Source organism: Sphaerodactylus townsendi, linkage group LG13 (genome assembly GCF_021028975.2).
Source record: "Sphaerodactylus townsendi isolate TG3544 linkage group LG13, MPM_Stown_v2.3, whole genome shotgun sequence".
In the NCBI taxonomy this organism is placed as follows: Eukaryota; Metazoa; Chordata; class Lepidosauria; order Squamata; family Sphaerodactylidae; genus Sphaerodactylus; species Sphaerodactylus townsendi.
This window is the reverse complement of record NC_059437.1, coordinates 14,630,249-14,646,098: the sequence shown is the minus strand read 5'-3', so window position 1 is coordinate 14,646,098 and position 15,850 is coordinate 14,630,249. Positions and strand designations below refer to the sequence as shown.

At 92.5% G+C, this 15,850-nt stretch overlaps 1 protein-coding gene across 1 annotated transcript in view; it reads right to left on the bottom strand.

Annotated features, from left to right (window-relative positions):
* Positions 1 to 15,850, bottom strand: part of BTK (Bruton tyrosine kinase) — a 36,979-nt gene that overhangs the window by 3,419 nt on the left and 17,710 nt on the right. Inside the window, exon 2 of the mRNA XM_048513810.1 lies at positions 188 to 306. Within this exon, the coding sequence (XP_048369767.1) occupies positions 188 to 306 (119 nt within the window). The remainder of the gene's footprint in view (positions 1 to 187; positions 307 to 15,850) is intronic.

Here is a 15,850-nt window from a genome sequence, read left to right as displayed (position 1 = left end):
TAGGGGGGATCGTGGAGAGTGGGGAAACGCCCTGTAACAGTTCTATCAGGAGCATCCAAACTTTTTAGCCTGTGGGCTGCCCTGAGATAACCATTGGGAAGACTGGGCCAGGTTGGGGGTCTATTCAAACTTCTCAAGGACCAATAAAAGGGGAGAAGAGTCTCCCCTTTATGGATAGGTGACTCACCAAAAGACCAGACATCTGATTTGCTGCTGAACTTGCTGTACAGAAGAACCTCTGGAGGGGACCAGCGGACTGGAAATTTGGACCCCATTGAGCTAATGTAATCATCATCCAAGACGTATCTGTAGACAGATGTGAATTATGCTTAGTCAATGTATTGTCGAAGGCTTTCACGGCCAGAATCACTAGGGTGCTGTGTGGTTTCCGGGCTGTATGGCCATGTTCTAGCAGCATTCTCTCCTGATGTGGGGGGGGGGGGAAGGGGGGGGGGGGCGGGGGGGGGCGGGGGGCGGGGGGGGGGCCCGGGGGGGGCGGGGGGGCGGGGCGGGGGGGCGGGGGGGGGGGGGGGGGGGGCGGGCGCCGCGGGCGAGGGGTGGGGCGGGGGGGGGGTGGGGGGGGGGGGGGGGGGGGGGGGGGGGGGGGTGGCAGGGCGGGTGGGTGGGGGGGGGGGGGTGTGGGGGTGGGGGGGGGGGGGGGGGGGGGGGGGGGGGGGGGGGGGGGTGGGGGGGGGGGGGGGTGGGGGGGGGGGGGGGGGGGCGGGGGGGGGGGTGGGGGGGGGGGGGGGTGGGGGGGGGGGGGGGTGGGGGGGGGGGGGGGAGGGGGGGGGGGGGGGTGGGGGGGGGGGGGGGTGGGGGGGGGGGGGGGTGGGGGGGGGGGGGGGTGGGGGGGGGGGGGGGTGGGGGGGGGGGGGGGTGGGGGGGGGGGGGGGTGGGGGGGGGGGGGGGTGGGGGGGGGGGGGGGTGGGGGGGGGGGGGGGTGGGGGGGGGGGGGGGTGGGGGGGGGGGGGGGTGGGGGGGGGGGGGGGTGGGGGGGGGGGGGGGTGGGGGGGGGGGGGGGTGGGGGGGGGGGGGGGTGGGGGGGGGGGGGGGTGGGGGGGGGGGGGGGTGGGGGGGGGGGGGGGTGGGGGGGGGGGGGGGTGGGGGGGGGGGGGGGTGGGGGGGGGGGGGGGTGGGGGGGGGGGGGGGTGGGGGGGGGGGGGGGTGGGGGGGGGGGGGGGTGGGGGGGGGGGGGGGTGGGGGGGGGGGGGGGTGGGGGGGGGGGGGGGTGGGGGGGGGGGGGGGTGGGGGGGGGGGGGGGTGGGGGGGGGGGGGGGTGGGGGGGGGGGGGGGTGGGGGGGGGGGGGGGTGGGGGGGGGGGGGGGTGGGGGGGGGGGGGGGTGGGGGGGGGGGGGGGTGGGGGGGGGGGGGGGTGGGGGGGGGGGGGGGTGGGGGGGGGGGGGGGTGGGGGGGGGGGGGGGTGGGGGGGGGGGGGGGTGGGGGGGGGGGGGGGTGGGGGGGGGGGGGGGTGGGGGGGGGGGGGGGTGGGGGGGGGGGGGGGTGGGGGGGGGGGGGGGTGGGGGGGGGGGGGGGTGGGGGGGGGGGGGGGTGGGGGGGGGGGGGGGTGGGGGGGGGGGGGGGTGGGGGGGGGGGGGGGTGGGGGGGGGGGGGGGTGGGGGGGGGGGGGGGTGGGGGGGGGGGGGGGTGGGGGGGGGGGGGGGTGGGGGGGGGGGGGGGTGGGGGGGGGGGGGGGTGGGGGGGGGGGGGGGTGGGGGGGGGGGGGGGTGGGGGGGGGGGGGGGTGGGGGGGGGGGGGGGTGGGGGGGGGGGGGGGTGGGGGGGGGGGGGGGTGGGGGGGGGGGGGGGTGGGGGGGGGGGGGGGTGGGGGGGGGGGGGGGTGGGGGGGGGGGGGGGTGGGGGGGGGGGGGGGTGGGGGGGGGGGGGGGTGGGGGGGGGGGGGGGTGGGGGGGGGGGGGGGTGGGGGGGGGGGGGGGTGGGGGGGGGGGGGGGTGGGGGGGGGGGGGGGTGGGGGGGGGGGGGGGTGGGGGGGGGGGGGGGTGGGGGGGGGGGGGGGTGGGGGGGGGGGGGGGTGGGGGGGGGGGGGGGTGGGGGGGGGGGGGGGTGGGGGGGGGGGGGGGTGGGGGGGGGGGGGGGTGGGGGGGGGGGGGGGTGGGGGGGGGGGGGGGTGGGGGGGGGGGGGGGTGGGGGGGGGGGGGGGTGGGGGGGGGGGGGGGTGGGGGGGGGGGGGGGTGGGGGGGGGGGGGGGTGGGGGGGGGGGGGGGTGGGGGGGGGGGGGGGTGGGGGGGGGGGGGGGTGGGGGGGGGGGGGGGTGGGGGGGGGGGGGGGTGGGGGGGGGGGGGGGTGGGGGGGGGGGGGGGTGGGGGGGGGGGGGGGTGGGGGGGGGGGGGGGTGGGGGGGGGGGGGGGTGGGGGGGGGGGGGGGTGGGGGGGGGGGGGGGTGGGGGGGGGGGGGGGTGGGGGGGGGGGGGGGTGGGGGGGGGGGGGGGTGGGGGGGGGGGGGGGTGGGGGGGGGGGGGGGTGGGGGGGGGGGGGGGTGGGGGGGGGGGGGGGTGGGGGGGGGGGGGGGTGGGGGGGGGGGGGGGTGGGGGGGGGGGGGGGTGGGGGGGGGGGGGGGTGGGGGGGGGGGGGGGTGGGGGGGGGGGGGGGTGGGGGGGGGGGGGGGTGGGGGGGGGGGGGGGTGGGGGGGGGGGGGGGTGGGGGGGGGGGGGGGTGGGGGGGGGGGGGGGTGGGGGGGGGGGGGGGTGGGGGGGGGGGGGGGTGGGGGGGGGGGGGGGTGGGGGGGGGGGGGGGTGGGGGGGGGGGGGGGTGGGGGGGGGGGGGGGTGGGGGGGGGGGGGGGTGGGGGGGGGGGGGGGTGGGGGGGGGGGGGGGTGGGGGGGGGGGGGGGTGGGGGGGGGGGGGGGTGGGGGGGGGGGGGGGTGGGGGGGGGGGGGGGTGGGGGGGGGGGGGGGTGGGGGGGGGGGGGGGTGGGGGGGGGGGGGGGTGGGGGGGGGGGGGGGTGGGGGGGGGGGGGGGTGGGGGGGGGGGGGGGTGGGGGGGGGGGGGGGTGGGGGGGGGGGGGGGTGGGGGGGGGGGGGGGTGGGGGGGGGGGGGGGTGGGGGGGGGGGGGGGTGGGGGGGGGGGGGGGTGGGGGGGGGGGGGGGTGGGGGGGGGGGGGGGTGGGGGGGGGGGGGGGTGGGGGGGGGGGGGGGTGGGGGGGGGGGGGGGTGGGGGGGGGGGGGGGTGGGGGGGGGGGGGGGTGGGGGGGGGGGGGGGTGGGGGGGGGGGGGGGTGGGGGGGGGGGGGGGTGGGGGGGGGGGGGGGTGGGGGGGGGGGGGGGTGGGGGGGGGGGGGGGTGGGGGGGGGGGGGGGTGGGGGGGGGGGGGGGTGGGGGGGGGGGGGGGTGGGGGGGGGGGGGGGTGGGGGGGGGGGGGGGTGGGGGGGGGGGGGGGTGGGGGGGGGGGGGGGTGGGGGGGGGGGGGGGTGGGGGGGGGGGGGGGTGGGGGGGGGGGGGGGTGGGGGGGGGGGGGGGTGGGGGGGGGGGGGGGTGGGGGGGGGGGGGGGTGGGGGGGGGGGGGGGTGGGGGGGGGGGGGGGTGGGGGGGGGGGGGGGTGGGGGGGGGGGGGGGTGGGGGGGGGGGGGGGTGGGGGGGGGGGGGGGTGGGGGGGGGGGGGGGTGGGGGGGGGGGGGGGTGGGGGGGGGGGGGGGTGGGGGGGGGGGGGGGTGGGGGGGGGGGGGGGTGGGGGGGGGGGGGGGTGGGGGGGGGGGGGGGTGGGGGGGGGGGGGGGTGGGGGGGGGGGGGGGTGGGGGGGGGGGGGGGTGGGGGGGGGGGGGGGTGGGGGGGGGGGGGGGTGGGGGGGGGGGGGGGTGGGGGGGGGGGGGGGTGGGGGGGGGGGGGGGTGGGGGGGGGGGGGGGTGGGGGGGGGGGGGGGTGGGGGGGGGGGGGGGTGGGGGGGGGGGGGGGTGGGGGGGGGGGGGGGTGGGGGGGGGGGGGGGTGGGGGGGGGGGGGGGTGGGGGGGGGGGGGGGTGGGGGGGGGGGGGGGTGGGGGGGGGGGGGGGTGGGGGGGGGGGGGGGTGGGGGGGGGGGGGGGTGGGGGGGGGGGGGGGTGGGGGGGGGGGGGGGTGGGGGGGGGGGGGGGTGGGGGGGGGGGGGGGTGGGGGGGGGGGGGGGTGGGGGGGGGGGGGGGTGGGGGGGGGGGGGGGTGGGGGGGGGGGGGGGTGGGGGGGGGGGGGGGTGGGGGGGGGGGGGGGTGGGGGGGGGGGGGGGTGGGGGGGGGGGGGGGTGGGGGGGGGGGGGGGTGGGGGGGGGGGGGGGTGGGGGGGGGGGGGGGTGGGGGGGGGGGGGGGTGGGGGGGGGGGGGGGTGGGGGGGGGGGGGGGTGGGGGGGGGGGGGGGTGGGGGGGGGGGGGGGTGGGGGGGGGGGGGGGTGGGGGGGGGGGGGGGTGGGGGGGGGGGGGGGTGGGGGGGGGGGGGGGTGGGGGGGGGGGGGGGTGGGGGGGGGGGGGGGTGGGGGGGGGGGGGGGTGGGGGGGGGGGGGGGTGGGGGGGGGGGGGGGTGGGGGGGGGGGGGGGTGGGGGGGGGGGGGGGTGGGGGGGGGGGGGGGTGGGGGGGGGGGGGGGTGGGGGGGGGGGGGGGTGGGGGGGGGGGGGGGTGGGGGGGGGGGGGGGTGGGGGGGGGGGGGGGTGGGGGGGGGGGGGGGTGGGGGGGGGGGGGGGTGGGGGGGGGGGGGGGTGGGGGGGGGGGGGGGTGGGGGGGGGGGGGGGTGGGGGGGGGGGGGGGTGGGGGGGGGGGGGGGTGGGGGGGGGGGGGGGTGGGGGGGGGGGGGGGTGGGGGGGGGGGGGGGTGGGGGGGGGGGGGGGTGGGGGGGGGGGGGGGTGGGGGGGGGGGGGGGTGGGGGGGGGGGGGGGTGGGGGGGGGGGGGGGTGGGGGGGGGGGGGGGTGGGGGGGGGGGGGGGTGGGGGGGGGGGGGGGTGGGGGGGGGGGGGGGTGGGGGGGGGGGGGGGTGGGGGGGGGGGGGGGTGGGGGGGGGGGGGGGTGGGGGGGGGGGGGGGTGGGGGGGGGGGGGGGTGGGGGGGGGGGGGGGTGGGGGGGGGGGGGGGTGGGGGGGGGGGGGGGTGGGGGGGGGGGGGGGTGGGGGGGGGGGGGGGTGGGGGGGGGGGGGGGTGGGGGGGGGGGGGGGTGGGGGGGGGGGGGGGTGGGGGGGGGGGGGGGTGGGGGGGGGGGGGGGTGGGGGGGGGGGGGGGTGGGGGGGGGGGGGGGTGGGGGGGGGGGGGGGTGGGGGGGGGGGGGGGTGGGGGGGGGGGGGGGTGGGGGGGGGGGGGGGTGGGGGGGGGGGGGGGTGGGGGGGGGGGGGGGTGGGGGGGGGGGGGGGTGGGGGGGGGGGGGGGTGGGGGGGGGGGGGGGTGGGGGGGGGGGGGGGTGGGGGGGGGGGGGGGTGGGGGGGGGGGGGGGTGGGGGGGGGGGGGGGTGGGGGGGGGGGGGGGTGGGGGGGGGGGGGGGTGGGGGGGGGGGGGGGTGGGGGGGGGGGGGGGTGGGGGGGGGGGGGGGTGGGGGGGGGGGGGGGTGGGGGGGGGGGGGGGTGGGGGGGGGGGGGGGTGGGGGGGGGGGGGGGTGGGGGGGGGGGGGGGTGGGGGGGGGGGGGGGTGGGGGGGGGGGGGGGTGGGGGGGGGGGGGGGTGGGGGGGGGGGGGGGTGGGGGGGGGGGGGGGTGGGGGGGGGGGGGGGTGGGGGGGGGGGGGGGTGGGGGGGGGGGGGGGTGGGGGGGGGGGGGGGTGGGGGGGGGGGGGGGTGGGGGGGGGGGGGGGTGGGGGGGGGGGGGGGTGGGGGGGGGGGGGGGTGGGGGGGGGGGGGGGTGGGGGGGGGGGGGGGTGGGGGGGGGGGGGGGTGGGGGGGGGGGGGGGTGGGGGGGGGGGGGGGTGGGGGGGGGGGGGGGTGGGGGGGGGGGGGGGTGGGGGGGGGGGGGGGTGGGGGGGGGGGGGGGTGGGGGGGGGGGGGGGTGGGGGGGGGGGGGGGTGGGGGGGGGGGGGGGTGGGGGGGGGGGGGGGTGGGGGGGGGGGGGGGTGGGGGGGGGGGGGGGTGGGGGGGGGGGGGGGTGGGGGGGGGGGGGGGTGGGGGGGGGGGGGGGTGGGGGGGGGGGGGGGTGGGGGGGGGGGGGGGTGGGGGGGGGGGGGGGTGGGGGGGGGGGGGGGTGGGGGGGGGGGGGGGTGGGGGGGGGGGGGGGTGGGGGGGGGGGGGGGTGGGGGGGGGGGGGGGTGGGGGGGGGGGGGGGTGGGGGGGGGGGGGGGTGGGGGGGGGGGGGGGTGGGGGGGGGGGGGGGTGGGGGGGGGGGGGGGTGGGGGGGGGGGGGGGTGGGGGGGGGGGGGGGTGGGGGGGGGGGGGGGTGGGGGGGGGGGGGGGTGGGGGGGGGGGGGGGTGGGGGGGGGGGGGGGTGGGGGGGGGGGGGGGTGGGGGGGGGGGGGGGTGGGGGGGGGGGGGGGTGGGGGGGGGGGGGGGTGGGGGGGGGGGGGGGTGGGGGGGGGGGGGGGTGGGGGGGGGGGGGGGTGGGGGGGGGGGGGGGTGGGGGGGGGGGGGGGTGGGGGGGGGGGGGGGTGGGGGGGGGGGGGGGTGGGGGGGGGGGGGGGTGGGGGGGGGGGGGGGTGGGGGGGGGGGGGGGTGGGGGGGGGGGGGGGTGGGGGGGGGGGGGGGTGGGGGGGGGGGGGGGTGGGGGGGGGGGGGGGTGGGGGGGGGGGGGGGTGGGGGGGGGGGGGGGTGGGGGGGGGGGGGGGTGGGGGGGGGGGGGGGTGGGGGGGGGGGGGGGTGGGGGGGGGGGGGGGTGGGGGGGGGGGGGGGTGGGGGGGGGGGGGGGTGGGGGGGGGGGGGGGTGGGGGGGGGGGGGGGTGGGGGGGGGGGGGGGTGGGGGGGGGGGGGGGTGGGGGGGGGGGGGGGTGGGGGGGGGGGGGGGTGGGGGGGGGGGGGGGTGGGGGGGGGGGGGGGTGGGGGGGGGGGGGGGTGGGGGGGGGGGGGGGTGGGGGGGGGGGGGGGTGGGGGGGGGGGGGGGTGGGGGGGGGGGGGGGTGGGGGGGGGGGGGGGTGGGGGGGGGGGGGGGTGGGGGGGGGGGGGGGTGGGGGGGGGGGGGGGTGGGGGGGGGGGGGGGTGGGGGGGGGGGGGGGTGGGGGGGGGGGGGGGTGGGGGGGGGGGGGGGTGGGGGGGGGGGGGGGTGGGGGGGGGGGGGGGTGGGGGGGGGGGGGGGTGGGGGGGGGGGGGGGTGGGGGGGGGGGGGGGTGGGGGGGGGGGGGGGTGGGGGGGGGGGGGGGTGGGGGGGGGGGGGGGTGGGGGGGGGGGGGGGTGGGGGGGGGGGGGGGTGGGGGGGGGGGGGGGTGGGGGGGGGGGGGGGTGGGGGGGGGGGGGGGTGGGGGGGGGGGGGGGTGGGGGGGGGGGGGGGTGGGGGGGGGGGGGGGTGGGGGGGGGGGGGGGTGGGGGGGGGGGGGGGTGGGGGGGGGGGGGGGTGGGGGGGGGGGGGGGTGGGGGGGGGGGGGGGTGGGGGGGGGGGGGGGTGGGGGGGGGGGGGGGTGGGGGGGGGGGGGGGTGGGGGGGGGGGGGGGTGGGGGGGGGGGGGGGTGGGGGGGGGGGGGGGTGGGGGGGGGGGGGGGTGGGGGGGGGGGGGGGTGGGGGGGGGGGGGGGTGGGGGGGGGGGGGGGTGGGGGGGGGGGGGGGTGGGGGGGGGGGGGGGTGGGGGGGGGGGGGGGTGGGGGGGGGGGGGGGTGGGGGGGGGGGGGGGTGGGGGGGGGGGGGGGTGGGGGGGGGGGGGGGTGGGGGGGGGGGGGGGTGGGGGGGGGGGGGGGTGGGGGGGGGGGGGGGTGGGGGGGGGGGGGGGTGGGGGGGGGGGGGGGTGGGGGGGGGGGGGGGTGGGGGGGGGGGGGGGTGGGGGGGGGGGGGGGTGGGGGGGGGGGGGGGTGGGGGGGGGGGGGGGTGGGGGGGGGGGGGGGTGGGGGGGGGGGGGGGTGGGGGGGGGGGGGGGTGGGGGGGGGGGGGGGTGGGGGGGGGGGGGGGTGGGGGGGGGGGGGGGTGGGGGGGGGGGGGGGTGGGGGGGGGGGGGGGTGGGGGGGGGGGGGGGTGGGGGGGGGGGGGGGTGGGGGGGGGGGGGGGTGGGGGGGGGGGGGGGTGGGGGGGGGGGGGGGTGGGGGGGGGGGGGGGTGGGGGGGGGGGGGGGTGGGGGGGGGGGGGGGTGGGGGGGGGGGGGGGTGGGGGGGGGGGGGGGTGGGGGGGGGGGGGGGTGGGGGGGGGGGGGGGTGGGGGGGGGGGGGGGTGGGGGGGGGGGGGGGTGGGGGGGGGGGGGGGTGGGGGGGGGGGGGGGTGGGGGGGGGGGGGGGTGGGGGGGGGGGGGGGTGGGGGGGGGGGGGGGTGGGGGGGGGGGGGGGTGGGGGGGGGGGGGGGTGGGGGGGGGGGGGGGTGGGGGGGGGGGGGGGTGGGGGGGGGGGGGGGTGGGGGGGGGGGGGGGTGGGGGGGGGGGGGGGTGGGGGGGGGGGGGGGTGGGGGGGGGGGGGGGTGGGGGGGGGGGGGGGTGGGGGGGGGGGGGGGTGGGGGGGGGGGGGGGTGGGGGGGGGGGGGGGTGGGGGGGGGGGGGGGTGGGGGGGGGGGGGGGTGGGGGGGGGGGGGGGTGGGGGGGGGGGGGGGTGGGGGGGGGGGGGGGTGGGGGGGGGGGGGGGTGGGGGGGGGGGGGGGTGGGGGGGGGGGGGGGTGGGGGGGGGGGGGGGTGGGGGGGGGGGGGGGTGGGGGGGGGGGGGGGTGGGGGGGGGGGGGGGTGGGGGGGGGGGGGGGTGGGGGGGGGGGGGGGTGGGGGGGGGGGGGGGTGGGGGGGGGGGGGGGTGGGGGGGGGGGGGGGTGGGGGGGGGGGGGGGTGGGGGGGGGGGGGGGTGGGGGGGGGGGGGGGTGGGGGGGGGGGGGGGTGGGGGGGGGGGGGGGTGGGGGGGGGGGGGGGTGGGGGGGGGGGGGGGTGGGGGGGGGGGGGGGTGGGGGGGGGGGGGGGTGGGGGGGGGGGGGGGTGGGGGGGGGGGGGGGTGGGGGGGGGGGGGGGTGGGGGGGGGGGGGGGTGGGGGGGGGGGGGGGTGGGGGGGGGGGGGGGTGGGGGGGGGGGGGGGTGGGGGGGGGGGGGGGTGGGGGGGGGGGGGGGTGGGGGGGGGGGGGGGTGGGGGGGGGGGGGGGTGGGGGGGGGGGGGGGTGGGGGGGGGGGGGGGTGGGGGGGGGGGGGGGTGGGGGGGGGGGGGGGTGGGGGGGGGGGGGGGTGGGGGGGGGGGGGGGTGGGGGGGGGGGGGGGTGGGGGGGGGGGGGGGTGGGGGGGGGGGGGGGTGGGGGGGGGGGGGGGTGGGGGGGGGGGGGGGTGGGGGGGGGGGGGGGTGGGGGGGGGGGGGGGTGGGGGGGGGGGGGGGTGGGGGGGGGGGGGGGTGGGGGGGGGGGGGGGTGGGGGGGGGGGGGGGTGGGGGGGGGGGGGGGTGGGGGGGGGGGGGGGTGGGGGGGGGGGGGGGTGGGGGGGGGGGGGGGTGGGGGGGGGGGGGGGTGGGGGGGGGGGGGGGTGGGGGGGGGGGGGGGTGGGGGGGGGGGGGGGTGGGGGGGGGGGGGGGTGGGGGGGGGGGGGGGTGGGGGGGGGGGGGGGTGGGGGGGGGGGGGGGTGGGGGGGGGGGGGGGTGGGGGGGGGGGGGGGTGGGGGGGGGGGGGGGTGGGGGGGGGGGGGGGTGGGGGGGGGGGGGGGTGGGGGGGGGGGGGGGTGGGGGGGGGGGGGGGTGGGGGGGGGGGGGGGTGGGGGGGGGGGGGGGTGGGGGGGGGGGGGGGTGGGGGGGGGGGGGGGTGGGGGGGGGGGGGGGTGGGGGGGGGGGGGGGTGGGGGGGGGGGGGGGTGGGGGGGGGGGGGGGTGGGGGGGGGGGGGGGTGGGGGGGGGGGGGGGTGGGGGGGGGGGGGGGTGGGGGGGGGGGGGGGTGGGGGGGGGGGGGGGTGGGGGGGGGGGGGGGTGGGGGGGGGGGGGGGTGGGGGGGGGGGGGGGTGGGGGGGGGGGGGGGTGGGGGGGGGGGGGGGTGGGGGGGGGGGGGGGTGGGGGGGGGGGGGGGTGGGGGGGGGGGGGGGTGGGGGGGGGGGGGGGTGGGGGGGGGGGGGGGTGGGGGGGGGGGGGGGTGGGGGGGGGGGGGGGTGGGGGGGGGGGGGGGTGGGGGGGGGGGGGGGTGGGGGGGGGGGGGGGTGGGGGGGGGGGGGGGTGGGGGGGGGGGGGGGTGGGGGGGGGGGGGGGTGGGGGGGGGGGGGGGTGGGGGGGGGGGGGGGTGGGGGGGGGGGGGGGTGGGGGGGGGGGGGGGTGGGGGGGGGGGGGGGTGGGGGGGGGGGGGGGTGGGGGGGGGGGGGGGTGGGGGGGGGGGGGGGTGGGGGGGGGGGGGGGTGGGGGGGGGGGGGGGTGGGGGGGGGGGGGGGTGGGGGGGGGGGGGGGTGGGGGGGGGGGGGGGTGGGGGGGGGGGGGGGTGGGGGGGGGGGGGGGTGGGGGGGGGGGGGGGTGGGGGGGGGGGGGGGTGGGGGGGGGGGGGGGTGGGGGGGGGGGGGGGTGGGGGGGGGGGGGGGTGGGGGGGGGGGGGGGTGGGGGGGGGGGGGGGTGGGGGGGGGGGGGGGTGGGGGGGGGGGGGGGTGGGGGGGGGGGGGGGTGGGGGGGGGGGGGGGTGGGGGGGGGGGGGGGTGGGGGGGGGGGGGGGTGGGGGGGGGGGGGGGTGGGGGGGGGGGGGGGTGGGGGGGGGGGGGGGTGGGGGGGGGGGGGGGTGGGGGGGGGGGGGGGTGGGGGGGGGGGGGGGTGGGGGGGGGGGGGGGTGGGGGGGGGGGGGGGTGGGGGGGGGGGGGGGTGGGGGGGGGGGGGGGTGGGGGGGGGGGGGGGTGGGGGGGGGGGGGGGTGGGGGGGGGGGGGGGTGGGGGGGGGGGGGGGTGGGGGGGGGGGGGGGTGGGGGGGGGGGGGGGTGGGGGGGGGGGGGGGTGGGGGGGGGGGGGGGTGGGGGGGGGGGGGGGTGGGGGGGGGGGGGGGTGGGGGGGGGGGGGGGTGGGGGGGGGGGGGGGTGGGGGGGGGGGGGGGTGGGGGGGGGGGGGGGTGGGGGGGGGGGGGGGTGGGGGGGGGGGGGGGTGGGGGGGGGGGGGGGTGGGGGGGGGGGGGGGTGGGGGGGGGGGGGGGTGGGGGGGGGGGGGGGTGGGGGGGGGGGGGGGTGGGGGGGGGGGGGGGTGGGGGGGGGGGGGGGTGGGGGGGGGGGGGGGTGGGGGGGGGGGGGGGTGGGGGGGGGGGGGGGTGGGGGGGGGGGGGGGTGGGGGGGGGGGGGGGTGGGGGGGGGGGGGGGTGGGGGGGGGGGGGGGTGGGGGGGGGGGGGGGTGGGGGGGGGGGGGGGTGGGGGGGGGGGGGGGTGGGGGGGGGGGGGGGTGGGGGGGGGGGGGGGTGGGGGGGGGGGGGGGTGGGGGGGGGGGGGGGTGGGGGGGGGGGGGGGTGGGGGGGGGGGGGGGTGGGGGGGGGGGGGGGTGGGGGGGGGGGGGGGTGGGGGGGGGGGGGGGTGGGGGGGGGGGGGGGTGGGGGGGGGGGGGGGTGGGGGGGGGGGGGGGTGGGGGGGGGGGGGGGTGGGGGGGGGGGGGGGTGGGGGGGGGGGGGGGTGGGGGGGGGGGGGGGTGGGGGGGGGGGGGGGTGGGGGGGGGGGGGGGTGGGGGGGGGGGGGGGTGGGGGGGGGGGGGGGTGGGGGGGGGGGGGGGTGGGGGGGGGGGGGGGTGGGGGGGGGGGGGGGTGGGGGGGGGGGGGGGTGGGGGGGGGGGGGGGTGGGGGGGGGGGGGGGTGGGGGGGGGGGGGGGTGGGGGGGGGGGGGGGTGGGGGGGGGGGGGGGTGGGGGGGGGGGGGGGTGGGGGGGGGGGGGGGTGGGGGGGGGGGGGGGTGGGGGGGGGGGGGGGTGGGGGGGGGGGGGGGTGGGGGGGGGGGGGGGTGGGGGGGGGGGGGGGTGGGGGGGGGGGGGGGTGGGGGGGGGGGGGGGTGGGGGGGGGGGGGGGTGGGGGGGGGGGGGGGTGGGGGGGGGGGGGGGTGGGGGGGGGGGGGGGTGGGGGGGGGGGGGGGTGGGGGGGGGGGGGGGTGGGGGGGGGGGGGGGTGGGGGGGGGGGGGGGTGGGGGGGGGGGGGGGTGGGGGGGGGGGGGGGTGGGGGGGGGGGGGGGTGGGGGGGGGGGGGGGTGGGGGGGGGGGGGGGTGGGGGGGGGGGGGGGTGGGGGGGGGGGGGGGTGGGGGGGGGGGGGGGTGGGGGGGGGGGGGGGTGGGGGGGGGGGGGGGTGGGGGGGGGGGGGGGTGGGGGGGGGGGGGGGTGGGGGGGGGGGGGGGTGGGGGGGGGGGGGGGTGGGGGGGGGGGGGGGTGGGGGGGGGGGGGGGTGGGGGGGGGGGGGGGTGGGGGGGGGGGGGGGTGGGGGGGGGGGGGGGTGGGGGGGGGGGGGGGTGGGGGGGGGGGGGGGTGGGGGGGGGGGGGGGTGGGGGGGGGGGGGGGTGGGGGGGGGGGGGGGTGGGGGGGGGGGGGGGTGGGGGGGGGGGGGGGTGGGGGGGGGGGGGGGTGGGGGGGGGGGGGGGTGGGGGGGGGGGGGGGTGGGGGGGGGGGGGGGTGGGGGGGGGGGGGGGTGGGGGGGGGGGGGGGTGGGGGGGGGGGGGGGTGGGGGGGGGGGGGGGTGGGGGGGGGGGGGGGTGGGGGGGGGGGGGGGTGGGGGGGGGGGGGGGTGGGGGGGGGGGGGGGTGGGGGGGGGGGGGGGTGGGGGGGGGGGGGGGTGGGGGGGGGGGGGGGTGGGGGGGGGGGGGGGTGGGGGGGGGGGGGGGTGGGGGGGGGGGGGGGTGGGGGGGGGGGGGGGTGGGGGGGGGGGGGGGTGGGGGGGGGGGGGGGTGGGGGGGGGGGGGGGTGGGGGGGGGGGGGGGTGGGGGGGGGGGGGGGTGGGGGGGGGGGGGGGTGGGGGGGGGGGGGGGTGGGGGGGGGGGGGGGTGGGGGGGGGGGGGGGTGGGGGGGGGGGGGGGTGGGGGGGGGGGGGGGTGGGGGGGGGGGGGGGTGGGGGGGGGGGGGGGTGGGGGGGGGGGGGGGTGGGGGGGGGGGGGGGTGGGGGGGGGGGGGGGTGGGGGGGGGGGGGGGTGGGGGGGGGGGGGGGTGGGGGGGGGGGGGGGTGGGGGGGGGGGGGGGTGGGGGGGGGGGGGGGTGGGGGGGGGGGGGGGTGGGGGGGGGGGGGGGTGGGGGGGGGGGGGGGTGGGGGGGGGGGGGGGTGGGGGGGGGGGGGGGTGGGGGGGGGGGGGGGTGGGGGGGGGGGGGGGTGGGGGGGGGGGGGGGTGGGGGGGGGGGGGGGTGGGGGGGGGGGGGGGTGGGGGGGGGGGGGGGTGGGGGGGGGGGGGGGTGGGGGGGGGGGGGGGTGGGGGGGGGGGGGGGTGGGGGGGGGGGGGGGTGGGGGGGGGGGGGGGTGGGGGGGGGGGGGGGTGGGGGGGGGGGGGGGTGGGGGGGGGGGGGGGTGGGGGGGGGGGGGGGTGGGGGGGGGGGGGGGTGGGGGGGGGGGGGGGTGGGGGGGGGGGGGGGTGGGGGGGGGGGGGGGTGGGGGGGGGGGGGGGTGGGGGGGGGGGGGGGTGGGGGGGGGGGGGGGTGGGGGGGGGGGGGGGTGGGGGGGGGGGGGGGTGGGGGGGGGGGGGGGTGGGGGGGGGGGGGGGTGGGGGGGGGGGGGGGTGGGGGGGGGGGGGGGTGGGGGGGGGGGGGGGTGGGGGGGGGGGGGGGTGGGGGGGGGGGGGGGTGGGGGGGGGGGGGGGTGGGGGGGGGGGGGGGTGGGGGGGGGGGGGGGTGGGGGGGGGGGGGGGTGGGGGGGGGGGGGGGTGGGGGGGGGGGGGGGTGGGGGGGGGGGGGGGTGGGGGGGGGGGGGGGTGGGGGGGGGGGGGGGTGGGGGGGGGGGGGGGTGGGGGGGGGGGGGGGTGGGGGGGGGGGGGGGTGGGGGGGGGGGGGGGTGGGGGGGGGGGGGGGTGGGGGGGGGGGGGGGTGGGGGGGGGGGGGGGTGGGGGGGGGGGGGGGTGGGGGGGGGGGGGGGTGGGGGGGGGGGGGGGTGGGGGGGGGGGGGGGTGGGGGGGGGGGGGGGTGGGGGGGGGGGGGGGTGGGGGGGGGGGGGGGTGGGGGGGGGGGGGGGTGGGGGGGGGGGGGGGTGGGGGGGGGGGGGGGTGGGGGGGGGGGGGGGTGGGGGGGGGGGGGGGTGGGGGGGGGGGGGGGTGGGGGGGGGGGGGGGTGGGGGGGGGGGGGGGTGGGGGGGGGGGGGGGTGGGGGGGGGGGGGGGTGGGGGGGGGGGGGGGTGGGGGGGGGGGGGGGTGGGGGGGGGGGGGGGTGGGGGGGGGGGGGGGTGGGGGGGGGGGGGGGTGGGGGGGGGGGGGGGTGGGGGGGGGGGGGGGTGGGGGGGGGGGGGGGTGGGGGGGGGGGGGGGTGGGGGGGGGGGGGGGTGGGGGGGGGGGGGGGTGGGGGGGGGGGGGGGTGGGGGGGGGGGGGGGTGGGGGGGGGGGGGGGTGGGGGGGGGGGGGGGTGGGGGGGGGGGGGGGTGGGGGGGGGGGGGGGTGGGGGGGGGGGGGGGTGGGGGGGGGGGGGGGTGGGGGGGGGGGGGGGTGGGGGGGGGGGGGGGTGGGGGGGGGGGGGGGTGGGGGGGGGGGGGGGTGGGGGGGGGGGGGGGTGGGGGGGGGGGGGGGTGGGGGGGGGGGGGGGTGGGGGGGGGGGGGGGTGGGGGGGGGGGGGGGTGGGGGGGGGGGGGGGTGGGGGGGGGGGGGGGTGGGGGGGGGGGGGGGTGGGGGGGGGGGGGGGTGGGGGGGGGGGGGGGTGGGGGGGGGGGGGGGTGGGGGGGGGGGGGGGTGGGGGGGGGGGGGGGTGGGGGGGGGGGGGGGTGGGGGGGGGGGGGGGTGGGGGGGGGGGGGGGTGGGGGGGGGGGGGGGTGGGGGGGGGGGGGGGTGGGGGGGGGGGGGGGTGGGGGGGGGGGGGGGTGGGGGGGGGGGGGGGTGGGGGGGGGGGGGGGTGGGGGGGGGGGGGGGTGGGGGGGGGGGGGGGTGGGGGGGGGGGGGGGTGGGGGGGGGGGGGGGTGGGGGGGGGGGGGGGTGGGGGGGGGGGGGGGTGGGGGGGGGGGGGGGTGGGGGGGGGGGGGGGTGGGGGGGGGGGGGGGTGGGGGGGGGGGGGGGTGGGGGGGGGGGGGGGTGGGGGGGGGGGGGGGTGGGGGGGGGGGGGGGTGGGGGGGGGGGGGGGTGGGGGGGGGGGGGGGTGGGGGGGGGGGGGGGTGGGGGGGGGGGGGGGTGGGGGGGGGGGGGGGTGGGGGGGGGGGGGGGTGGGGGGGGGGGGGGGTGGGGGGGGGGGGGGGTGGGGGGGGGGGGGGGTGGGGGGGGGGGGGGGTGGGGGGGGGGGGGGGTGGGGGGGGGGGGGGGTGGGGGGGGGGGGGGGTGGGGGGGGGGGGGGGTGGGGGGGGGGGGGGGTGGGGGGGGGGGGGGGTGGGGGGGGGGGGGGGTGGGGGGGGGGGGGGGTGGGGGGGGGGGGGGGTGGGGGGGGGGGGGGGTGGGGGGGGGGGGGGGTGGGGGGGGGGGGGGGTGGGGGGGGGGGGGGGTGGGGGGGGGGGGGGGTGGGGGGGGGGGGGGGTGGGGGGGGGGGGGGGTGGGGGGGGGGGGGGGTGGGGGGGGGGGGGGGTGGGGGGGGGGGGGGGTGGGGGGGGGGGGGGGTGGGGGGGGGGGGGGGTGGGGGGGGGGGGGGGTGGGGGGGGGGGGGGGTGGGGGGGGGGGGGGGTGGGGGGGGGGGGGGGTGGGGGGGGGGGGGGGTGGGGGGGGGGGGGGGTGGGGGGGGGGGGGGGTGGGGGGGGGGGGGGGTGGGGGGGGGGGGGGGTGGGGGGGGGGGGGGGTGGGGGGGGGGGGGGGTGGGGGGGGGGGGGGGTGGGGGGGGGGGG